Source organism: Anser anser, assembly GCF_964211835.1.
Source record: "Anser anser genome assembly, chromosome: 6".
NCBI classification, from domain to species: Eukaryota; Metazoa; Chordata; class Aves; order Anseriformes; family Anatidae; genus Anser; species Anser anser.
In genome coordinates, this window is record NC_139726.1 from 27,066,339 (window position 1) to 27,092,985 (window position 26,647).

Sequence of the window (26,647 nt, forward strand, 5' to 3'; positions counted from 1 at the left end):
CCATGAAGAAATGCCCAAGTCTCTCCCTCTGGCCTCTTTTGTTTGATTGCCTACCTTGTGGCTTTAACTACACTGAATGAACTCTTGACTTGGTATGTGGACATGATCGCAATCCCAACCAAGTCTGGATTCAGTATTGGGATCCTGGATTTTACTGTGTATTTATCTGTAATTACATGTCCTACCATGATAATTCAGTGAAAAACTAAACAAGAAAAAAAAAAGTTACATAATATCTGACCTATGATCAGAAGTCATGCTGAAAGGTTGTTCTATCTGTTTTGGTTCTGTACTGAAAGACAAACAGTCCACAACAACTTTGCTTTGTTGAATTTCTGAGGCTTGTAGATAGTGTTTAGCCAGATTAGGAAATATGGGATTCTTATTAGGCTGCCTTTGTTCTTTTTTTAAATCTTTATTTCCTTTGTCTCAGAGACAAAAAGGTTGTTGTTACTCACCAGCAGAAATGTGCCAAACCTGAATAATTTGATGTGAATTTATGCAGTGTGTTGTGAGGTCTCAGCCAGCAGTTGTTGAATGTAGTGGCAACTACACGCAAGGAAATCTTTCTGTGCTAGAGGGAGAGTATTGAAAGGAGAAAAGAGATGTGGAAAGAAAGATCTCTGGGTAACATGTTAATTACAAAAACAAATCTGCTTTCAAGGGTCAAGTATGAAAACTGCCTTGTCTGCCTCAGAATGATGGGAAAGGGTTATAATGGATGCTTATTAACCAAACCAAAGTTATTTTGCATTTGCAGGGTTGGACATTTATCAGTGCATTTGTCATGTAATAGTTCATGTTTTGGTCCTGCTAACGCATGCATGCTCTCTCAAAGTTTTGCTATTAATTTTACTGTAGATGGATGGCTTTTTCTCCTGCCTCTGACTCTCCACTTGTAATGTAGTGTGTGGAGATTTGATCAGTGACTAGAGTAAATGCAGCTTGGGGTAGAAGGGGGATTGGAACACAGAGAGAATACGTTATGCATTTTGGTCTGGAAATTCGTTATGCGTCATTATGACAGAGAATTAAAACTCATTATTTGAAATGGTAAGTTCACTTTTATTTTATTTTTGCAGAAGAATGCATTAGCATAATAAATGGCTTGTAGAATTGGAGGCCATTTGTAAAGAAAGAAGCTTTGTGGTCAGATATGTGCCGTTCACCATTCACATACTTACCCACCTTCCCTTTTCTCATCACAAGTCCATCGAGTGTCTCCAGTTTATTCTTCTCAGTAGATTCCCAGTTTAAACTGAGAATCTCCCACAGAGATCCCACTATTGCAGAAAACAAAAGCCTGCTAGTGTATGAAGAATGTTCCTTTAATCACTCTGAAGTATGTCTGCTGCCTCTAAGCACTGCTGCATAGGGCACACGCAGACCTGGTTCACACTGCTCTTTGCATACTAACGTCCCTTTACCTACAATTGCATCTGGCATCTCAGGGATTTTTTTTGCCTTGGTTTATTTTGAGGGGTTTGCTTTGTGTTATTTTCAACTGTTGTGTAACGTTCTTCTGCACTGCTTCACAATTGTTGATTTTTATTCCAACGATGACTATATTCAGTGAAATAGATTTAATTTTTGTGTATATTTTACTGAAAGCTTTGGGATTCTTAACTCAGAGAGGTGCTATGCAAATGTAAATTGTCCTTATTAATGAATATAGCGAAAGTATTAGCATGATCAGTGTATTCTGTGAATGTTAAGTTAAAGACAGTTAAAAAGAAAGCTAGCAAAATCACACATTTCATTGTAAATCAAGCATTTTTCTGTTTGTTTGTAATTAGACACAATTTTCTGTAATGCAAATGCCATCCTAGAGGATGGCGCAGCCTGCGCAGGCACCTTGTGCAGCTGGGGAACTCGTGGGTCTCTGCTGGAGACGCTGTACGTTTCCTCAGCCTGCAGCAGAGGCTTTGCGGTCTGTGGCCCATATGTTCCCGAAAAGAGTGGTAAGTCACATTTCTGAGTTTAGTTATCAAGGCTGTACCATGACAGTGCTAAGTTGCACCATGGCAGAGCCTAGGTGTCAGACCAAAGCCAAAAGAGCATATGTAAAACACTTTTATCACTTAAATGTCAGGCATGTCACATGTTGTAACCCTTTCTCACGTTTTGAATAAGCAATTTCCTCCTTTTTCCTCCCTCGAACATGGTGCTGTCAAGTTTATCCAAACACTCTGAGCACATCTCCTGAAAGGTTCTAGAGACATGCTCAAATTATTTGCTCAGCCCAGAACTATGAAACATTTAAAGTCTGATGCCAAACTCTTTGCCAAGTATAATTCTTCATTTATTTATGTGTCTTATCTTGGGGAATTTCAAAGTGCTGGTCTGACAAAAACGAATACAGTTTTCCTTTGTTTAGCAAGAATACAGAGCTGTATCTTGTTGCAGATTTAAAAAAAAAAAAAAAGAAAGAAAGAAATCACTGTTTTATTGCATAGGAGTAGAGTCCAAAGCCCTAGTCTGTTCCAGCTCTCTGTTTTTGGAGATGCTATGTTGGGTCCCACTGTAGAAGATATTATGTGGAAGATCTTATCTCACTATGGAAGATTGTACAGTGTTAATTAATTAATCAAAAAATGGATCTTCCTTATTTCAGATTTAAAATTTCCTCATGGAGAACTTGCACTCTTCCAGCACATTCAATCTAGCAAAATGCAAAGTTGTAAATGAGGAAAACTATCCCTCTGCACAACCCAACCTGTGCCCCTCACATCCCACCCTCAGAACCGGTCGGAGGCATGGGGGAGAGGCAAGACACACTGAGCAGTCTGCCCTCCCCTGGAGAGGATCAAAGACAAATAGTGATGTGTGTATCCTGAGAAACTAAATGGTAATCGTAAGCTGTGTGTAAACTTGAGAGGAAAGTGAAAAGGATCCACAGTTTTGAAATACAACAAATGGAGAATTTTTGTTCTAAAAAGCAGGCTAAATGCTCGTCTTTTGGGCAGGTGTAGGTAGCTCCTGTCCTGTTCAAAGCAAGGCCTTAGGAACCCAGAGCTGCACACAAAAGGCTTTGCTCCAAAAGGGTGAGTTAGGGTTGTCCAGGTATGTCACTTGGCCCTCAGCCTGACACTGAAGGGTTTTTTTTGTCAGTACAGTGCACAATGGTCAATGCCTAATGTCCATCTACAACACCTTTTATCACTGAATAGAAAAAGCGATTCACTGCTAGAGGGGTGGGTGGTCTTTTACTCAGGAATGGCTACTCTTTAAGGGGGATGTTGTGGAGGCAAGATAGAAATGAAATGAGTCTGTATTGTAAAGGAACAGAAATGGAATGAGACTCTGAATGTATTGGTAGCATTCAAGAAAAACTACAGTCCAGGTAGAGTTCAAAGTGCTCTTTCCCAGGACAGATCCCTCACCCAGATCCTTCCAATGTTGGGACCCCAGCCCTGTTGTTCACTTCTTGTGGACACCTCAGATTTCGCAGAAATCAGGTGACCCTGGGTGTTTTAAAGCACGTCTAAACAGAAGGACATTGTCAAACTTGAACCAGAGCAGAGCTGCTACTGCCGTGTAATGTGTGCATGGTTGTTCGAGGCCATGCATTCTTCAGCAGAAATAAATTCTGTCAGGAATAGTCACAAATCTGCCTACATGCATCCTGCCTGCTAGGGTTTGCATTTGGATCACCTCACTTATTGACAGATGTGTAAAATTTTATATACTGCACTCCCACAACTCCCTTGTGACTCCTGCTGCAGATGCTGGTGAGCCTGAGCTTTGGCAGCTGTGTTAAGCATTCATATGCATTCAGGTTTTTTTCCCCTTCAGCCCTGTCTTTTCTTATGTGATATATTATTGCATGGAATTATTTTACATTAATTCTGCCTATTTGTTGGTAATGTCCCATTCTTTCTGTTGTTTGGATGCAAATGCAAAAGATAGGTCCCTGGAGAAAGAGCAGGTCTGTTACTGGAAGATGAGACCATACCAGAGGATACAGAGTGAAATGCAGATGGTGTTGTCAGCCTCTTCAATGTACAAATAAAGACAAAATGAGATCGTCCATACAGCTGGAATGAAATCATATGGCCTTGCACGTGTTCCTGCCATAGCGTATTTCCTCGTGTGAGCAAGAGATGCTAAATTCTGCGTCATGCAGGATGTTGTTTGACCAAAAGCTCATACTTGCTCCTTTAATCAGCAGTAGAATAATGTGTGTACGTATTAACTTTTCTCTGTGCCCTTTTTTTTTTTTTTAACAAAATGCCATTTAATTTTAAATGCTAATATGTGTCTTGTTAATGAAGAAGCCAGAATTGACTATAAGGTTGGTAAGCTCCAAGGAACAGTGAGGAAGATCATTACACTTCTGCTCGTAGATAGCTATTTGTGAACCAGCTGATAATGTGCAAAATTAAGATTTCGTAAGTGGCATTTTAAATGAATGGTTAATGGCTGAAGATTAATTAAACAGTCAGAGTTGTTCAAAAGAGAAGCTGTTAAAATCTTGTTTATAGGCCAGTCACTTGCATACTTAAAGTGCAAACCTTAATGGCATGTGGTATTTCCATTTAGCAGACAAGAAGTGTAACTAGGATATTTTTCTTGAACAAGGAAACCTACCTTACTGGATATACTGTATAGATAGATGGATGTAACATTGTGTGCTCTGTTTTCCTCCTAGTTAATGGTTGTCTGGTAGCAGTATAGGCAGTGAAATGCAAAATCCTCTGGGATTTCGGTAATCCTAAATAGAATTGCTAAATCTTATTTTAATTAAAGTTAAAGGGACATGGTTAAATGTGATGTGGTTCTATTTTCCCACTACTCTCCAAATAGCCTGTTCTACTTCATACACTTTGGGGTTTTCAAAGTGCCCAGCTTTTCACTGCTCCAGGTTGTTTTCTGTCAAAATGAGTCTCCTCAGACCCATCATTAGCCTTGCAGAGTTGCTTCAGCTAAGGGGAAAAAAAAAAAAAAAGTATGTTTTCAGTCAGGTTTATTCTGTACTGCAACTCGGGTTAAATGATGAATGTTAACGTAGTCCCGTTTCCCTGACTGAAGAGAAACAACAAGCAGAAGGTCCGTATGTTGCTCACTATTCGGAGGCTTGTTCTTCCAACACATTGTGATCCAAGAAACTGTTTTTCTTATGTTTTCCCCTTCTCAGCCCGGTTCCCAACTCCTTTTGTTAACTCTCTCCTGGTTTTCCCCTAGCTTCCTGACATAGTCGTTTTGGCTTACCATCTTCTAGCTTCTGGATAAGCAAGAGCAATTTCCAGAGAAAGCCCTGATGACTTAGCCTTGTGCAAGCTTTGCTGTGTAGCCTGGTGTGAGGTGAATTTACATTTCTGACCTCAGGGAACTTGTACTCTGTCCAGAACTGTGAGTTTCAAAAAAATCCTCTCCTAAGGTATTTTTTGAGCTCCTACTCAAATGTAGAAAGAAATGTGCAAAGTGAAAGAAAAAGATTCTTCCTTTCACTGCAGTGATAGTCTTTGTCTAGTAAAACTGATCAGTAGATGAGGGTATGGGATTTAGTCTGTGCATATTATGTCTTTTCTTGGAGGTAGAAGAGTCCTGAGAGTCTTCAGGTGACATCCCACAAGTTCTCATATTTTCTGAAAGTAAGCAGTCAATAATAGGTTTTCTCCTCATTTTTCTTCAGAAAAAAAACAACACAAACAACAACAACAAAAAAAAAAGTCCTACACTTATTCAGATGACTGCAGCAGAGGGAACCATGGAACCATGGGGGACGCCACAGACCCACCAGCATTGCCAGGTTAAATAGCCACCAGGAACAGTGCAGTAATTTGGGGGCTTTCCAGCATGACTGCTCATGTCCAGGCATAGTGCTTAGATCTGTATGGTGTTCACACAGCTCGACTCTGTAAGGGAAGTCTTACAGTGGAAACTGTAGTGGTCTGTAAGCGTCCATAAAAATTGTAGGGAATTCTTGACATTTTCTGAGCAGAATATTTATACTTTGATTTTCCTGCAGTCCCAGTTTAGTTAGAGTTTATACTGGCAGATCTTTAAGTTTTTTCTACTAATCTTAATCCTTTTGTTTCAATGAAGTGACTTAGCTCTCAACTTAAGTTATAAAAGATGTAACAGGGCCGTGGATCTGACCTCAGAATGAGTCAATGGGAACCTACTTGTGGGAGGTTTGAGGATCTAATAGCAGAATAAACCAGCTGTTCCTAAACAGAGTTCAGGACCTTGCACCTTGCTTGTGTCAAGATGCTACTGGTGAAAGGTTTCCCAAGGACCTAGTAAGCAGCGTTGCTGAAAGCAAGTACAGACAGAAGCATGAACTGCCTTTTGGTCAGCAGAAAACTAAGAATTGATGTTATCTGAAAAGCTGAAAATCCCTCAATATTGTGCTAGCAAAAGTATTGAGAGAACTGAAGAGATGTGATGGAAATGGCTTAATAGGCAACTGGATGCAGAATAAAAAGAGAATAATTGTGATTACTGTCTGACAGCTGTGCAAAGCATACAGTCGATGACAATCTCTAAAAAGTGCTATTTTTCAATACGTGATCACAAACAAGTCCAGTGGTGGAGACAGTGACCGAGGGGTCAGAGCAAGCCAAGAAATAGTTTGTTTGTCAGCTCAAACCTTCTGATGTAGTTAGGATGGTACATACTCTGCACCTCTGTGACTGTCTGACTGTCCTTACATCCCTGAAAGGAGCCCTGGCACCATATGGAGTTCACACGTAGAGTGGCTGAGGAACAGTCTCTCTGGCAGGCCATGCAGCTACAGATCATTTGTTGACATTGATCAAGGTGTCTGTATTGATTCTGGGGTGGTCTAAGAGAATTGTGACTATTTTGTGGAGAGCGGTGTTAGACTGTCATAGAAAATGAAACAAGTAACTTGTCTTCAACTGGATTGTGGCCTGCATCTGAGGGAAAGTGAGGTCTTTCATTAGGACAAAGGAACATGAGAAAATGATGTTGCTTCAGATAACCATACCAGTTATCTCTTGTTATCACTACCTTGTCCTTGATGCCTAGAGGCCATTTTTTTAAAAAGCAGTGGAGAGCAATTGCATGAAAGATTTTATACTCTTCAGTTGCCTGCAAAACAGGTAGCTGCCTTAATTTATTTTTTTTTTATCAAATCAAGCTGAAGGAGAGAAAAAGAAAAAAAAAAAAACACAATAAAGATGATGATGTAAGAGGATTGAGTGTGAAATACCTTTAGAAAGTGCTAAAAATTGAATAGCTTGAACATACTTGTAAAGCAATAAATGTCCTCTTAATTTGTTTTCCCCCCTTCTTGTTCCAGTTCCTTCAGTGGCAGTCAGTCAGTGTGACATTGCATCGATGTCGTACTCCTCCAAATCTACTCTGTGGGAGATCGCTAGCCCCTTCCCTCCAGTGATTCGGCAGTAGTGAGGAGAAACAAGCAAGCGTCAGATAGTGTTCTAACATTTCAAACAACATCTTATCGTTCAGTCTCTGATGACCCATATTTATGGTTTAATTTCTTCACTCACTTAAAATTTTAATCTTAAATATTTTTTTTCTGCCTAATAGTATCTTAGGGGCATTTCTTCTGAAACCACTATTAACTAGAATACGTCCTTCAGCTCTGGAGTTTATCTGTTGTAAACACTTCTGCCCTTAGGCTTTGATGTCTACTTAGTCCTGGATATGGTTATTACCTTGTAAATGGGAATCAACTGCAAACGATCATTATGGTATTTACATAAAATGCATGGAAAACAATTATTGTGAGACCAGTCTATAAGTTAAAGCACGGGACATGTTTCCAGTGGAAGTGCTGTGCACGGTCTGGCAGTTGAAAAGTAAGCAACAATGCACCTTCAGAGGGATGCACACAGGTTAAAGCGTGTTCTGTCGGGGGGAAGGAGGGTGCAGCTATCTTCTGTGTCAGAGTTGACATAATGCTAAATTGGCTGAAAGACTGCTTTAATTGAGCACTTGCGTGCCCTAAGTGCGCTGCTAACCAGGGGACCTGGATTGCTTCAGCGCTGCTCTCAGGTAATGATAGAGGAGGCCTTCTGCAGCTCGTCTCTGCTTCGCAGGTCAGCCGGCACTTCTAGCACGACAGCGGAGTGTGAGCTGGTGGAGGAGCATTAGGGAGTAGCAGCAAAGCAGCAATAAACCTGTTCCTAATTGTTATGGATTGTTAGTACACAAATTACAAGCAAACAGTCTGCAGTCCTTCACCTGAATAAGGTGCTATTTTCTTCCTTTGACATTTTCTGCTGTCCCTCATTTGAAAAAAAGCAGGAGGCGGTTATTTGGTGCCGCCATGTACAATGGCCATGTTAAAGCAGTGGCTGATGTAAAGGGGACTGGGGGGAAGGGATTGATCTTTTCCTCCTTTTCTCTGTAAATACCACTGTCTGCATCAGTGTTGATACTTTGACCTCTTTGCTACAGAGCTTGAAAAGTCTCTTGCACTTAGTGACATGTTCTGGCTCCAGAACTGAACAGGCAGAAGTCTAACTCTCTGTCTTTGAGCATTGCTGCAAATAGATTATCAATCTAAATATGATAAGTGCTCGAGTATTCCTCTCCAAATTTACACTCATTAGCCTAAATACTGGTATTTTTTACATGTCTGTGTGGCTTCGGAAATGATTAACAGTATTCCTTCATACCTTTTAGCCTTTTATCTGCACTCTGCCCACTATCTCATTACTATTAGCTATGGCAAATACATCAAACGGCTGAGCAGCTTCATTGTTCTGGTGTTTTTCTTTTAAAGACCGCAGTGCATAGATACATGTTAATTTCCCTTTTGTGTTAAAACCTGCCTCTGAGGAATAAGATTGCCAGTATTCAGGTTTTGGCCAGTAAAAATACTGAGGTCTAATATCTTCTGAATGCTTTGTCTCTGTTCATGTTTTTAGTAGTGCAGTGCATTTGTAGCAGAGGTCTGCTTTTCTGTAATGCCCATGGAACCTCAAATTACTGTCCCCTGAATTTAAGAAAATGATTTTAATATGCTTTCTAAGTGTTTTCTTTATTTCTGGAGTTGAGAGATGATACATTTAGACACCTGCTCTTACAAGTGGGTGGAAATTGAAAATCATGCCAAGAAAAATGCTGTTTCGCAGAAAAGTTTCAAAATATATATTGTTTAGTGTGTGACATAAAAGGGATTATGTAAGGTTTGTGAGCCCTTGTTTAGGAAGAAGTCACTCACTCTCGTGGGTCTGTAGCTTTTCTGCTAGCAATACTTATTGCTTACATCTGAAAAGCACTGTATGAACTACTGTTTTCCCCATCAACTTTGAAAGATGTCTAGGAGGCTCTGAGCACTAAGTCAGCGCAGTTCCCTTCCACTTTTAGACCAGAACCGTGATTGTGCTCAAGTTACAGTAGAGGATCACGACCACTCCACTAGTAAAAGTGTCTCTTTATCAGTTGTCAGGAGACAACTGATCGGTTTATAGGTAACAAATGTGAATTTGTGCTTACTGGGAAGAAATGTGACTGCTTCTGCACTTACATACATACCTACATAAATTTGGTGGTACATGCTTCATTGCTATAGCTGTTGGAAGTAACACGTGGTAGTCACTGTATATGATAGGATAGCAGCAGTTGCCACAATACATAAAAGGGATACAAGAACAGATTAAATCATTAATGCTTTTCTATCGTATCCTGTCTTATTTCCAGTAAGATACCATGCCTGGTACTTAATGGGGCATATCTTTGAAAAAATCAGCAGGTATGATGTTCTGGAAAACATGAAAATCTGCAACCTTGTCTTAGAGGCCAAAGTAATATTTTTGATTTGACATTTTTTAAAAGTACAAATTGTGTCATTGTCACTGTTACATAAGCTAGAAATTGTAAATTTATGTTTCACAATCTGAAAAGCAAAAGATAGCATGTGGATTTGCATCTGCTGTTCAGAAAGAAGACTGATGTGCAAGTCCTCTTTCCATCAAAGTGGCAACATTTCAGTTGATTGAGGTGGGAAATCAGAACTGATTCCCATGCCTGGTTCTCCCCGAAAGAATGATGAAGTGATGTTTTCTTTTCTGTTTTATACTTATTAGTTTCACAGCCAGATTACTGTAACTTGAGCTTTTTTGCCATACTTCTGCATGACTGTTTTTGTTAACCGCTTTTATTACCTTTTAGCCTGGTTTTTGCATCATGCTATTGACAAAATGAGTTTTACATTTTTTTTACCCCAACGTTTAGAGCATAGAATACAGAAGAAATCCATACAAAAAAAAGTCTGAAACATTAATTGGACTAGACTACAGCATTTAAAGTAACCTATTCTATCGTCCATTTACCTCCCACATGAAATGAAAACTCTATTTTGATCTGAACTGTCACAGATAATTTCTGCACATAAAACACATCCAGAGACAGCTTTCAAATGGAGTTGTCACTTCTTATTTAGCAGGCTGGGGACTCTCTATTGTTGTCAAACCCTCTTTGCAAAAGCATCACTAACACACTGATATGCACAGTTGTATGTAAGAGGAGGAATGGTTGCACAGCCTCCATGAAACAGAAAATTGTATCTAGGTGCTAGAATCCTCTGCAGCTGAACTTACCTACACCTTAGGAGAAAATCCTTTTAGGCTATTTTTAAGAAGATTTTCATACTATGAGCTGGTGTTGGTAGGGGTTGTGTTTTTAGTATAGTGAGGTTTTAGTGTGAAATAGTCATGATTAACATTTAAAAGCTACTAACCATTGTTCTGTTATTTTCCCTGACCTCTGTGGGACCAGAAGTTTGGCTCTAATCTCTTCATAAATTTCAGAAATTCTTCAGCAAGTGCAGTGGGAATATCTCTGACTGAGTACAGAGCTGCTGCCTCAGAGTGTATTGCAGCCAGAACGCTGAGGCAGGGCTGTAGCGTGCTGTTTTCCAGACTGCTGTTCTGCTGGTGGCCAGTGTGGCCCTCTGATGGGGTTGGCTGGAAGACCCAGCTATGCCATCATAGATGACAACAGCTTAGAGGTAGAAGAATAATATTATTCTTTCTGTTCTTATAACATTGTTTGTCCTGAAGCATGACGGATTTTCACAAAAGAAATTTGCATCCTGGCCTCAGTTGTATTCTCAGAGGTTTATACTATTGGAATATGCAGTTAAATAGCAGTAATTTAAGACTTAATTTATTTACCTCTCAAGGTTACAAAGTAGACTGGTCCTGCACCAAGATTAAGGGGGAAGAATTTGGTTAGCGTGATGAGTTGTCCTTTTTTGCTGTCTCCACAGCAGCACTGAATGGCTTGCGCCTCTCTTTTCGTTGTGGTAAAGCACAAGTTGACAGAGTGCTCTTCCCACCTAATCCTGCAACCACAACATAGATAGACTATCTGCTGATCTGTCTGATAGGCATGACTTTGTCAAATCCAGACTTATACTTGGGAGTGAAACACGGAGACTGAGGGCCTTGCATATTCTCCATCTGCCCGAGTCCTGCAGGTGCCTTCTCTCCTGCAGCAGGGGGTGTTGAGGAGCAGGACTGGAGGGAGAGAAGTTTCCTGTTGCAAAGTGGGATCTACAGAAACACAAAACTAAAAGGTAGAGCCCAAATACAGCTGGTCAAAGCCCAGTGCCTGTTTTAAGGACCATATCTTCCGTACTGAAGCGAGATAGAGGTTGGAAACCACATTCTGGTTTCTAAGCTGTGTGCCAGCAGATCTGAGGGGGGCCTTGCTCGGGGTAGGCCTCAAAGCCTCTCCTGGCGAGGGACGTGATGGCGAGCAGCTTCCTCTGTTCTGCTTTTCCCTGCAAATGTATTGTATTCATGAATCAATTTTAATTGCTATCCCATGGGGAGCAGTGAATTAGATGGAAAAAAGGGTAATTTTGTATAGTAATGGAGAGTATGCTTAAATGTAGAAAAATGAGGGAAAGAAAAATCTTACGGTCACTGTGGTTATGTCAGTGATAATGCGCCTCCATGGGGAGTGCAAACCATGGCCAGTGCAGGAAAAATAACAGCAGATAAAAGCAATCTCTCCTCCTTCTGCTCCCAAATTTTGGTGGGCCAGCTTGCTTTCCTCTCTGCAGGTGGGACAGGTGTACAGAGCTGGGCTGGGTACAAGATATCCTCCTTGCTCCCTCCTTGCTCCAGGAATAGCAGCTGTGATCCACTTCTGGGCTCAGGTGACATGCTTATAAAGCTATGGACTAGAGAAGTGGATGGACATTTTTCCTTTGCTGGAAATAGCAACTTTGGAGGCTGCATTCTCACAGGTATTCTGCATACACTTCTTTTAGTTACCCGGCACCGAAGTTGCTTTGTGTGTTTGTATGGTAGCTCTGTCAAGTTGTTAGTTCTTTTAAATCAAAATGCTAGTATACTGTTTATAGTGACTTCTTACAGAAGCGAGACTCAAAAACGAAAATTGTCTTTGCAGCCTGTATGGGTGTGATATATCTACCACCTTCCTCAAATACTAAGTATCACTGTCAGGCATCTTGCTGACCAGTGTTGTTTCCATATTGTCTTGTGTTCCCCCACCTGCCTTTACTGTTTCCAATAATTCCTCTGTGTGTGGGAACAGGGCTCTCCTTTTATTTTGCATCTGTGCAGGGCCTGTTGCACGGAGAGCCCTGTCTCTGACAGGGGCATTGCAGGGGTGCTTTGTCCGCAAGTACTCCAAAGGTGGTCTTGACAGATTTGAGGCCATCCCAAAACTATGCGGAGATAAGGAGGATGCCTGTCAGAAGCTGGAGCGGGGCCACTCCAGCCTACAGCATTTAGCCTGGAGCTCACTGCAGATTTTGGGAAGATTTTGCAGATTTTGTACCCTCATGTGTTTGCCTGACCTTTTAGAGGCAGACGTATGCCTGTTTCCCCCCGTGCTCCAAACCAGCTAGCTAATGGCCTGCTCCGATCCAAAGAGGATGTGCTTAGGTTAATGTTGATGTGTCCTGCTGAGAGCACAGTACCATCCAAAAGAACTTCAAAGCCTGCTTTTCTGCAGGTCTGCCTTCAAAACACTATGCAAACATGTCCTGCAGCAATGCCAATTACTGACTCCTGGGAATATATCTCAGAATGGTCACGCCCTCGTTTCAAAGGCAATATATGGGGCCATTATGTGAGCAAATACAGTGCATGTCAGTGAAAATCCATTGATGATGATGAATTTTGGTTGCTGTTGACTGCAGCCAGATACAGGATGGTGAGTAAGGGGTAAAACATTAACCCTTGAGCTCTGTTTTTTTGTGTTTTTTTTTCAGTAAACAGGTCAGGGTTTCATAAGAGCTCAAGGAAAATACGAAAAGAAAAAAAAAAAAGGCTGGAGATAAGTCTTAAGGAAGAAACAAAAAAGAAAAGGGCAAGGAAAGCAAAAAGAATTACCAAAAAAAAACAATCCACCTTGGGGGAAAAAAATCAAATGAAAAGATTTTTAAACAGGAAGAAATTAAGAAATGGTAGGAAGAAGATTTTAAAAATATGAACAGTGCCAGGAGCTTCTTTGCAGAAGGTTTGTGTAAAGGAGAGTTAATTCAGGTTTGAAAAAGTCCAAGAGTTCTAGGGAAAGCTGAATTGTTTGATTATTTTGAAACCTTCTTAGAGAAACATTACAGGGAAACTGTAGAAGAAAGTACACAGCTAGAATTACTCTTGATCTGCTGTAGGGTGTGTGTGTTTGTGTTTGAAAACACTGTCATGTCATTGTTTTAGTGTCCTGATTTTGATTGATAAATTGAGTTAACCTATATGAATCTGAAACATTTCAAGATTTTATTTTAGTCTCTTCATTTTTATAAGTTACTTCTGTTCAGATAATGTGATACTGCTAGTGTGTCCCCTTCCAGTAAAAAATGTAGAATTCCAGAGACGTGTTGTCTGTAGATCAAGGTGCAATAAGGTTTCCCTTCATAATTACAAATATCCTTTGGTGAAAATACAGGCAGCTTCAGCTCCTCTCATTTCCATAAGTTGTTGTGGATGCAGTGTTTTGTATACTGACAGTGGAAACAGCGCCAGAACCAGAACAGGAATTGAATTGCAGAATGTGGATGGATGGCGTTTTCTGTACATGCTCCCCTGGTTGATGGCACCAAACAAAGGAGTATCCCTTGCTAACGCTCTCCGTCGCTAACCATGGTGAGCAGCGGGCTCCCGGCGTACCCAAAGCAGGAGCTGCAGGCAGGGTCCAGCCCTGCCTGGCCCTGCAGCACCTCCCCAGTGAGAGGAACCTTTGCCAGGACCCCCTGAGAGCTTATTGCAGGGGTGACCCCAGGCCGCGTCCTCAGTATCCACGAGGGGTTTTTTTCCTGTATTGATCATGTTACAGAAGAGAAGCAGTAGAAGAAGAGCTTTGTTTCCTTACTCTTGACTCAGAAAGCGTTTACCAGTAACCACTGTCCCTTCCCTCTCCTCTCCCAGACCTTTGCTTCAGTATTCACTTGTCAGCCTGGGCCTTGTTCCCCAGGGTGAGATTCCTCCTCGTTTTATAATGAGGAACAGGACCTCTGGCTTTTTCTATGAGTTGCCACCAAAACTGACGTTACAGCTGGGCCCGGCAGCAAGGATGGCAATGTGCAATAGTAACCATCCCACATGAGATTTAGATTAACTGCTCTTCCGTTTGGTTCTTGTAATGCTTCAGCAGCATGATCTGATTTGCTGTATTCACATAATCCATCATTAATTGTCTGACTTAGGAAACTAGGTTCTTCTGCAGCGGATGGAGAGATGGGCTCCCCTGCGTTCAGAGCGGAGCCTCACGTTCTCAGCTGCAGCTATTCTACTTCATTTATCTGTTTTTCGCTTTCAATGTGGTTTATTTTTTCAAGCATTCTGGCAGGAGGAGCTGGGATAACAGCAATGCTTCCGTGAGAAATGTTACCGTGGAGGCTTACTTAAGCATAGAGGGAACTACACAGTAGTCGCTGGCTGCAGACCTCCAGCTTTGGTGGCAACGGAGGAGAGGAGGAGCGGGTGCTGCGGCAGCATGCACCGGCTGTCTCCTCCTCCCCTCTGAGGAAGCTGCTGCTGTCACTGCCAGAGGATGCTCTAGTGCTTGTAAGGGACAGCTGTTGCACCCACGTGGCTCCATCAGTGGTGGCAGCGATAGGGACAGGCTCCATGTTCTCGGCTCTCTCCTTCGCCCCAGCAGCACAGGAGAGCAGACAGGAGCGGCTCTCGGGGGCCAGGCTTGCTTCTGGGGCTTGTAGCAGAGAGCAGGGGCAGAGAGTTGCACAGAGGTCAGGGAGCCCGTCTGCCTCCATCCCCGTGCACGAGAGGTGCAGCAGCTCTGCACCCCCTCCCTCCCCAGTCGCGGGCCTTTACTAATTGTCTCTCACAACCCTAAAACTTCCAGTTCTTTTCTGCCATCTTCCCTTTTCCCTCACCCCAGTCTCCTGAAAGCTCCGCTGCCTCCCCCTGAAACTTGCTCTATCGTTGCTGAATTGCATTTTACCACCCCACGAATGAGAACAAAATAAACTACTTTATCCTCCATCATTTGAGCAGCAAAATGCAATTTGCTGGTGTTGCTGCAGATCTTTGAGCCAGCTCTGGTCTGGAGACTTTTATCACTTTGCAATCTAATCTGCTGAATACCTCTTGCATTGGAAGAAAATGTTTTTTAAAAGCAAAAAAGGCTGTGTATTTAGCATGCGCAAGCCCATATGTCCTCATATTTCTCTATATGTATGTACGTGCATCTATATAAATAAAAAATACATATAACACTTTGAAAGTCCACACCTAACTTGCTAATGTCAGCTGTGGTTGATAGACAGCTAAGTCAGACTCTTTTTATAGTCCATTTCTAAAATGAAACCATAAATTTTAAAGCCAGGCTTCATCATTGCAGAGAAAAAGCTTTTGCAGTCTATTGATGAAATATAACATTTGATAGGATTTATGAGGCCCAGATTCGGGAGGATCATTTGCAGAGCACTTAAAGCTGCTTTTTCCTGCCCTTTGCCTTCCCTCCTCCCAAATACACATACCAAAAAAAATCCATTAGTAATGAAAAATTATTAAGGAAGATTTTTCTTGATTCCATACAAATGTCAATTTGAGAGAGAAAAAGAGGAAGAAAACAGTTGCAGGAGTTTCTACAGTAGAGAGATCTCAGTAGAGCCAGGCCGATTGTACGAGAGGAATACTAACTTTTGCTAATAAATACACAGTGTGATTCTTTGCCGTAATGCAGTCATCTGTAATGTGTGTCTACATATTTTTAATAGCACTAGATGGATTTTATTTTTTGATCACACAGAGATACTCACAAACTAGTCACAGAAAGTTAAAAATAAAAATGATACCCAGCTTCTTGGTATCTTGATAAAGTTTCCTTCTGTCTTGTATTACCAGAGTGATAATTTCAGAGGAAAAACATCTTCTGTAACTTGCGATCACAGTATCTGTCAAATGGTAGGAAATGAAGAAAACTGCCAGACAGTGTCAGATTTATTAACAGCTCCAAGAAAACCAAAATTAATGCATTTTCTCGTCTTTGATGGGTTGAAATGTCCATGTGCTGTACTTATCTTAATGGACAAGTGAAGGAAGTAGCACTCATCAATTAAGTCTCTCATTAAGCTGACTACAGCTTAATCTGGAGCACATGCAGGAGTACTGCGAGCTTACCAGGCTGTGCCTCGGAGGTGGTTGCGGTGGTTGTTGGGAGCGCTCACACCTCGGGAGCAAACCGGCTTTGTGCTGCCTTCGGGACCGGGAAGCAGGACTCTGTGCCAGGCACAAGCAGTGCTGGGGGGCGGACTGGGGGTCAGTCGCACAGACCCCTACTGCTCCACTTACCACAGGAGCTGTTGGCCTGACTTCCACTGGAAAAACATGTTTCCGCCTGTTAATAACCAGCCTTCAACCACTTGGGTTGAAAATGCCTATGTAGGAGGTGTGCTGAAGCCAAATTTCTCTGGAATATGATGACAGCTGTTTTGGGGGGCTGGGAGGGAGGAGGCAAGGGGTTGGTTTGTCTGTAGAAAAGGTAAAAATAAGCAGCATATGATACTTCCAATAAGAAGCTGTAGTCTTTCCATACTCTGGAACAGGGCCTTTATATTTAGGAAGGGAACACAGCCTAGTCTTATACCAGACTGTGCCTTTTGCCACCCCTTGAACGTTGACAATGTGACTAAATTATAAGATTTAGAGTACTTCCCACACACATGATGGAAACTTGGCTGCTGACTTCACCAAAAGCGCTAGTCCTGAGCTGCCAGAGCCTAGACGTGCTTTTCCAGCAGTAGGTTCTCCTGGCTGCAGGGACCGGGGAGGCTCCCAGCGCAGCAGAGAACGATGAGGTGACCTGGGTATGATCAGTGTCCCCTTGCCATTGTGATCCACCTTCTGGGGAGGGGAAGGGGAAGCTGAGGTGAATGCAAAATCCTAAGAAATGCCGTGGAGGGGTAGGACAGGAATAACTGGAGCAGCCCAGGGGATGGGGAGAATAAAAGACATGTATATGGGGAGGAGCTGGATCAGGGCAGCGTGGTGGGCGGTAAGTGGGTGCCTCAGAGTAGAGGGAAGTCTTTCCTTGTGAGAGCTTGACCCTGTGAGCTTAATGCTCTGTTAACATATTATATTTGAACATATATACTCTGTTAATGTGTTATATATTGAAGCAATGCAGGAAGGAGGAAGTGTTGTTGGGTGTCCCAAACCACCTGCAGCCTGATCGTTACTGGCAGACTGCTTTGTGAAAAGCTTCTGGGAGATGGTGCTCAATGAGTGCTGGAAGGCGAGACGCTGACCTAGATGCATCAGGGAAGGTGCTAGAACAGCCCACGGGACAGGGATGCACTTGTATGAGAAGCTGGTAAGGGGCCAAGGAAACTGGCATCCTCGAGTGAAAGGTACAAAGGGAAAACTTCAGAACATCGGGGTGAGAACAGAGAATGAGTGCAACGAGACAAAACACATGTGAGGATTTGTTAGTTGTTTATCTAAACATACCAGTTGAAACCATATGAGCAAATGTAAATAGCGAAAATCAGAAGGTGCGGGACAGTGTTTCCTTTTTATTTGGGAAAAGAGAGAGGAATCATTCAGCAGGGCTAGGGATGGGCCTGAACCAGAACACTTGCTTTAGGGTGTCTGAGACATCCCAACCAAATGCAGAGATGCAGGCTTGCTTTTCCTCTTCCAGGTGAGCTGTACGAGGAGGTGATTGTGTGTAGCTTGAAGATTCCATGACTTTGTTTTTTTCCGTTTTAATAGAACGTTTTTCAGTGCAATTACTGAAAAGGAATAGTTCTTCACCTTCCATCTTCAACACCTGAAAATCTGCCCCCACCTCTCCGAGTGGAAAAGGGAGAGTCCTTTCAGAGAGGCGCGGTGCAGCTGCAGCCATAATAGGAAGGAGAGAGAGAAGCTGCGCATGTCTGGAAGTCTGAGAGCTTCCACGGGCTGCAAAATAAGAAGTAATAAAGTTCCACTGCTAATTTAGGCCCTTGAGTGCAGAAATATTTCTCCGAAATACAGTTCAGCTTGTAAAATGTTTAATTCTGTTGATGTGGATCTTGTGATGAAAGCTAGCTGAAGGGAATGTGCGCTCCCCAGCCATCGCAAACGTGAGCAAAAACGCTGCACTGTGTGGGGGAGATGTGCCCGAGGAGGGGAGGGAGGTGCTGCTGGGGTAGGCAGTGTGGCCCCAAAGGCAGCAGAACTTTGCAAAATCCATCAACTGCTTCGGCATCTGGCAGGGTTTCTGTTGAGCAATAACCACAAGCTAAATTTGCCATTTATAATTCCTGAGAGAAGCTAGTGGTGACTGTTGTTTTGACTTTTGAGCATGTTCCTGTGAAACTGCTCAGATCTCAGTTATCAGTTGGAAATGCTGCCCTATCAGAGAGCTAAAACGAATTTCCCATCAGGATTGTCCCCATGATAAAGTTGTTACAAAATTTTTAGCCCCCTTGCACTACTACAGTGTAAGAAATATAATTAACAGTGTTCCTCTTGCACATCTGTTCAATGCTTCATGTGTCATGCTAGTATATATTCAGAGCAAGTGAAGTGTGGATCTTGTAGTGGAGTTAGGGTGTTCCAAGGAGTGCGTATGGCTTCTGCTCCCCTCTGTGAGAAGCTCCGTGTATTGTAGGAGTCATTCTAGCATGCTGAATAGTGCTTTTGTTATGCTGTGCCTTAAGCTCACGGATAGTAAAATACATGCGAAATAATTTAATTTGTTATCTTTGCTTTTCTTTAGCTTGTAGTTAGAACGTAAAATGTTTTCCTTATAAGGCTTCCATGCTTCACCTTGCATGTGCCAGTGGCTTAATAAGAACATCTGCTGTCTTTCTGTAGCAAATCCGATGATTTTTCTATGCACGTATATTCAGTTGTACATATAAATAGAATCCAGGCGCTGTTAGATGCGTATGAAAGCGTACGTCAAATTGAAATGGTAACATATGAGGTTTTCTGTAGTTCATTTATGAAGTATCAAGTTAAAAACGAAGCTGTGAAGTAGCCAAAAAACTTTTTATTTCTGCAGCCAAAGGCATATGCTTGTACAGCCTAACCTAATTAGATCTCTGAGATATTCTTAGAATGGTCAGTGTTTCATGTGTTGTATCATTGTCTGAGAGTTGCTTTTTCATTATAGTTGGGCTTTTACACAGCAGAACGTAGGAGAGCATTGCTCCAGATGTCTGGCTCCTTTTACTGATTTTGTTGCTGTCTACAGCAAAACTTGAATTTTAGCTCTACAGTGTAAATTCCCTTTGAATCTTTGGATGCCCTTAAACAGTGCAGTAGTGGAGTATGTGTAAATGTCTACAAAGTATGGTGATCGGAGTGGCTAGGTTAAGAGAGCTATAAAACAGTTCCAGCTGGACAGCATTCTTGAGGTAAGCTCTAAATACGCTCCAAATTGTCAGCACACTACTCAGGAAAAACACAAGAAACGAATCATCATCAGTGTGCTTTGCTTCCTTTAATGTGCGTAAGGATAGTGTAAATGGAAGCCAGTCAATTTTCAGCAGTTTGTGTAAAATTGTCCCTGGATTTTGCTTCCATACTTCAGCCTTTGGGAATAAAAGCATCACACTGGATTGTTACTCTAAGTATACCTGTGTGTATTTCTGTGAAGGCAACACTATCTATATTTCAGTAAGTATTGTGTATCTGTCCATTAATATTTATATAGAGCTGAGAGCTTTGGTTCTTGCAATTTTTAATAAACATTGATGGTGTTACTAGTTTATACAGAACATTCAATATGCTCCATCAAAATGGCAGCTCTAATTAGGTTCCTTGAATTAGCTAATGGATTTTGAGAAAGATAGCTTACAAAGCTCTTACAGCTGTCCAAGATATTCCTGCCATGGCAGAAAGACAAAAGGCCGCTGGAAGCTACAGACTTTAAGCTTTAGAAATGCAGCTGACAGTTAAAAAAGATAAATTACGTTTGTATTTTTTTCCCGTAAAGGTCCTAATACTGGATTAATGTTATCCTCCTGGTGATCATTCATTAAAAACACAAACAAACAAAAAAACCTTTGTAGTAAGGATGCGAATTGACTGAGAGCTATGACTTTCCCTGATACTTTGTAGGTGTTATAAATTAATTCATTTATTTATTTTAAAACATAAACTTTATCAATAACAGGATTACAGACACAGAGACTTCTGAACTGAGATTTGTACCTTATTTCTACCTGGGCCAGATATAAAATTGAACAACATTGAGGATTAGTTGCTGCCATTCTGGCAAAGGCACAAATTTGTATGTGTGCAACAAAGAACCAAATATAGTCTCGTGTGAAACTTGGAGAGGTAATTTCTCGGAGAAAATGGATAGTTACTCCTGGCTTTGTAGTTTCCAACAAAGTGCGTTTTAGAACGTGGACAGCATCATCTGCTGCGAGCAAGTTCTTAGATCCTCGACTCTTCCCTCACAAGGGAGCGCAGAAATTAAGACTGCGGTGAATTGTCACCTTCTCTCCCTCCTGCTTTTGCTTTGTGTGTGCTAAAGGGAATTCCAGAGGGACTCTTGAATGGCTAATTCATTGGAAGTCTGTAAAGTACTTATTATTCCAGCTTTAGCAGCAAGTTTAATAAACTGTAGTGCAAAAAAGCAAGAGTCTGCAAATGAAAAAACCTGGCTGCCAGTCGCAGGCAGGTGTGATAGCCATTAAGGAACAGAGCTACATTTCCACACAAGAGTTTAGCATTCAGCGTTTGCTTTGTTGAATTGTTAGGGCTGCAGTAAATGGAGTTGGAGGGCTGAAAATCTGCTCTGTGTGTTGATGTGACCTATCTATTGTAAATATGCCAGCTGCTTTAGATCAGGGAAGTAAAATACCCCCTCCCAAGCCGTGTTGTAATACAAAGTGCCAAAAAAGGCAATTTAAGTACTTTGCCGTGTAAATCCAGAAGAAATTACCTTGGAGAGAAGGCCCTCAATTATGCCTCACACGTGACATCTGCATGATAGATAAAAGGGATAATTGATATCATCTTTAGTGAAGAAACCAGAAACTGTTGCATTGTCTAGAGGCTACTGAAAATACTAGGAAAATCTGTTTTTCATTATTTTCATTGTGTATTGTTTATAGAGAGTTTGGTTGTTGTCAGCAGCCGAGTCCCTAATCTCCCTGCTTTCCTAGCCCTTTTGAGACACGTGCACATCTCGGATCAACAAGACGGCAGTAAACTGGTCACATGCCAGGAGCAGGCATTGTCATTAACCAGCCTGAACTGTAAGGCGTCTTTTTTATTAGTAGTTAAAGTCTGGTGATTGCTTTTTTGATGAGGCACAATACACTGGGTAGAAAAGAAAAAAATAATCTTTTCTGTGAAGTAAAGATGACAAACTGGCTGCTAACAAGAAAGTGTCCTTTCCTGTTTTTCTTTCCTTTTTTTTCCTTTCCATTTTTTCCCTTCCTTTTTTTTTTTTTCCCTTTCCTTTTTTCCTCTTCCTGTTTTCTTTTTCCTCATGTTTCTGTTGGAGTAGCAAATACCATTGTGTTGTTACAGTGAAGTTAAGCCTTAATCCCTAAAGCAAAAAACTAGGCTATACCTTTATTTCTGGCCAACTGTAGACAGCTATAGGTTATAAAGGGGGGCAAAAGAGATGAAAAGTGGCCTGGACTGGAAAGATGGTGCTCATCAGAATGTCTAGGCCATCTGCCATGACAAACAGGAAAAGGTGTTGTATGTCATTTGAAAGGACATAAAAGGATGCTTTATGTCAAGCCACTGAGAAGTATTGTATAAACAGTTTGGAAAAACTGAAAGTGATATAAATCTGTTGGTCTCAGTCCTCAAATAGTTCTGGTGAGGCTTCTGTAAACATATTATGAGCTATTTGGGGGAAGAAAAGGTTAATGACGCTGCTAATTCATATCGTGCAAGGCTCGCTCTCCTTCTTTCTTCATAATGAATCGGTAAGAATATCATCGTCTTTCTCTCCGCTAAGCTCCTAATGTCAAGGGGTCAGTAGTGATGTTACGGGGTCAATAGGACTCAATTTACATTCAGACAAATGGTAGTCATGTGCTGCCCTAGGAGTCTTTGACCTTTTGGACATCAGTGGTTGTACTGCTTTTATGTTAGTCTAAAGAATTGAAAGGTGACAGCATATGTTATGCTGAAGGACAGTTATGACTTTGTTAAGTATCATAAAGCAGATACGGAGTATCTGTAAAACAAACTCGGGGACTTCAGTGTACAAGTTAAATAAACTCAAACAGATGTAAATAGCTTCTTCTGGGTAGCTGGTTTTCCTGCAGTTTATTTGTGATTCTTGGCTTTGTATTTATATACTTTCAGTTAGAGAGCAACATATCCATCTACACATCCACCTACTGCTTCTCAAGGCGGCCCATCTATGAGAGGCAGCCCTGTGTACGTGGAACTGGGCTCAGTCTTCCTTCCAGCCACTTTGCACAGGTTTCCAAATCAGATGTCCTGCTGGGGCCCCTTTTGCATTGATAAAGTTCCTAATTGTGTGTGCACAGGGTATAATCCTGCCCAGACCAAGAAAGCAAGCATAGCAGAGACCAGTGAAATGGTTTGCATGGATCCAGTGGCTAGAGAGGTACAGCTCTTAAAGCAGGTCCTCAGCTGGGGTGCATGTAGCTGAAACCCGGGCCGGGCCTGCCTGGACAGCAAAGGGGATTCGCAGACCTCCAAGGTAGTATCAGTGGTGCCACTAAGGCATTTCTGACAAGTCTTTCATTGCAGTATCATTCATTCACTCAAGTGCGTATGAAAACAACAAATGTTCATTTCTTCCTAAACTCTCTCTCAGTGGTTCGCAAAGACGAAAGCTGAAATAATGTAGGATTATGTTCTTATCATCGATTTTCTTTTTATCGCTTTCCACCATTCCTTCTTACTGTTGAGGTGCAGAAATATCTTCACAAGCAATGTAATACTTCAGAGTAGGAGGACAAGGTCTGGAACTGAAAGAGTAACATACTTGAATATTTATTTGTTATAACTCCAGAATGAAAAATTTATCCTGAATGAAATATTCTCTTACATGCTCCGTTGGACTCCTTTGCATTGTATACCTGTGCAGACCAGTATGTTCCTTGCAGTGTATAACAGCTCGTTTGGGTTTATAGCAAATTGTGAATGGAAGATTGTCCCTTCTCTTGAGTCAGTGAATTAAGTTTTGTTTGTTAATGGAAATTTCACTAAAAAACACTTTTTTTTTTTCCACTTGGAAGCACAAGTAGTTTGTTTAAAGGCTGACAGTCAGATGGGTGAAATCAGCGTTTGAAGTAAGTGGCTGGCAAAGTGGCCTGTGCAATATTAATGTGTTTAGGAAAACCACTGGAAACAAAATGTTTATTGCCTCTTTAAATGTATGTTTATATACAGCTTTAAGTGGTTCATCTTCGCCTGTATGTACAACACTTGTTTTTAATTTTGTGCTATCTAGAGAGCTGCAGTTAAGAAGTCACTAATTTAAAAAATGACATTTTCAACCTGAATGATTGAAATCCAGATGAGCTACTCAAAGGAAGAATAGAGGGGAGATTTTATTGTGTAAAATCTGAGCCATACGTATTAAATACTGACGATAATCTTTTGATTCTTTGAAAAAAATAACTTGTCTGTCATTGCAAACATGTTATTGCTGTGGTGCTTGCTCATCTAGCTCTTCAGAGATGATGAGATGAAATTTCATGGTCATATTTTACATAAGATTAGAGATAGCTTGAAGATAACATCTGTGCCAAAGTACAGTTTACACTTTGTTTTGGGACACCTGTGCCAGCTGTATGGTTTGAGTGGCTGTTTCGCAGCGGTTCTCCTTGCAGTCACAGTGGTCAAAGCGGAACCTGTATTGGGACTTAGGCATATTTGGGTATAAGGCAGAAAAACATGATTTGGGGCAGTTGTTAATCTAGTTAGTTATACAGCCCCAGCAACCGAGAAATGATGAATGTTCAGACTTCTTTTTTCTTTCTTTCATGCCAGAAGAAAGCTTTGGTTTGTAAGGCTTGTAACTGGCAAAACTACAGAATGGCTGGCAGGAATGTGCTTTTTCCTCTTTTGATTGTTCTAGTAAGATAACTGCTATTATTGTTGTTATTATTATTATTATTTCCAACAAAGGTCCTTGCAGTATGTGCAGCTTATTCAAACAACTATTGAACTTCTCTTAAAATTGATTGCTTGTGGCTTGTTTGAAGAGTTTTTGCTACTATTGTTTGAAGTCAGCATCTCAGTCTTCACCAAACATTTTGTAAAGTTTCTCCAAGTCTTTTTTCCACACCTCTGTGTTAGTTAAAAAATTCCACAAAAAGCTTTAGGGTCCATCCCACCATCACCTACTTCTGAACTAGTCTCCTTAAGTATAGCACTGTTCTAGGAAATAGTTCTGAAACCAGTCACAGAATGCAGAGTGGATGCTTCTCTTACAGCTTTCTCATGGTGGTTGAGAAGTCCATGAGCAGATTAACTGTTGGAGCCTGCAAGCACACTAGGGAGAATGGCAAATGTGTGGTTGCATGCTTCTCTGTAGACCATATACTTCAGGGAGCCATGTCAGAGAAGTGAGTTTTGCATGATACTGTAGATACCATGAGGACTGTAATATTTATGTCTCCTAAAGGAAGGAGCACTACATTAAATGTAAAGCTACTGTAAAAGAAATCCGTCTGCTGTACTTACTAGGCTGGGGAAAAGCTTCAATAAGTCTCCTTAATATAAATTGACTGTGATTGGAGTATTGTTTTTGTATTTCTTCTGTAAGTGCAGGTTCCTTTTCGGTATAAATAGTCATGCATCCCAAACATTTGAACTGGTATTCATTTACCAGCCCTGTCTGAGAACTGCTATCTGATCAAACCAATATTTTTTAATTATGTACTTATAGGCAGATGGGAGAATAGTTTACAGTCAATGTATGATCTTCTCTGCAAATCTTGGAAAATTGTGTTTTTTTTTTTTTAATATTGCCTTATCAGTTTCTTTTTTTTATTACTGATGACTTCATTCTGTTTGAATTCAATGCTTCAGTTTCTTTGGGGTAAACTAATAGATTATGTATGCGATATTTGCACAGTGCTGATTGAATTCATCTGGTGAGCTTGAATGTGGTTCATATATTCACATAATTGTCAGGAGCCAACTTGAAATTCAGAACTGTTTCACGAGCATTGCACAGGGCATCGTATTCATCTCGCATTACTCAGGAGTGGGTAAAACTTTCATGGTAAGCTAGATATGCAGCTCTTTCACAAGCCAATGTCTTTTACATTTGTGCCTGTAAACAGTGATGGAGAAAAAAATGAGCCATTGAGCTCTAACTGTTTCCTGAAAAAATGAAGCTGACATTGCACTGATCATCCCCCTTCTGATCTGTTACCTGCACCTTCCTCACAGATTCTGAACTTGCTGGCCAATTCTGACCAGATTTGACAGATGATTAGATGTTCAAAGGATGCTAAATCAGGTAATTTTCATGAAAATAAGCAACCTATTAGAGGGGTCCAGATGAATGCCCTTGCCCGGGAGAAGCGCGGCAGCGTGAACTCAGTCCCATTATCGGACACCAGAGAACCCACAGGAGAGAAGCACAGGAAATCAGGCTTCACGGAGCTGCTTGTTTCCACAGAGATTATGCTTGTGTTTTCACACTAATCCAGATGGATAACTTTCCATGTGGTGCTATCTTTCATTCAAATGTTCCTACTCATTCTCATGGGGAGGTTTTGTACTTATTAATATGGCATGGCAGAGGTTTGCCAAAGAATAAGCTGTCAGGCCCAATTTATATACAAGTGTATATATACATATATATACATATACATATATACATATATATATATACAACCTCTTCAGCCAAAATACCTGGAGATAGGAAGGGGTCATGTGGCTATCAGGCCACTGGTTGCAGATGCTAACACTGTTTGCAAAGAGCTGCAGGGAGCCAGCCCAGCTGGAACCAAACCTGCTATGTTGCATGTATTTCAGCATTTCCTTCTCTTAGCTAGTGCTGCTTTGGGTAATGACGTTGGCAAAGCAACAAGGATAACATTGCACTTTGGGCCTTATCTGTATTTTAGCAGCCCTAATTAAACTCTTTATCTGTAGTCACAATTGAAGTCAGGGGATTTCGCAGGTATTGTATTGCTCACGAACTGTGGAGCAGCCTTCACTGTTTTAAGTGATATCCCCCATTAGGTAGTCCTTAACTTGCAAACTGGAGGTGGTTCTCCACTATTTGACAAGAATCCATG

General features: G+C 41.3%; 1 protein-coding gene across 8 annotated transcripts in view; it reads left to right on the plus strand.

The window, feature by feature from the left end:
- PARD3B (par-3 family cell polarity regulator beta) overlaps nucleotides 1–26,647 on the plus strand; it is a 536,941-nt gene that overhangs the window by 457,603 nt on the left and 52,691 nt on the right. Inside the window, exon 21 of one of the 8 annotated variants that reach the window (XM_083842796.1) lies at nucleotides 1–26,647. This exon is cut by the window's right edge and continues 1,714 nt beyond it. The exons of the other annotated variants lie outside the window; for them this stretch is intronic. Coding sequence (XP_083698922.1) covers nucleotides 1–46 — 46 coding nt within the window. The 3' untranslated portion in view covers nucleotides 47–26,647. 8 annotated transcript variants of the gene reach the window in all.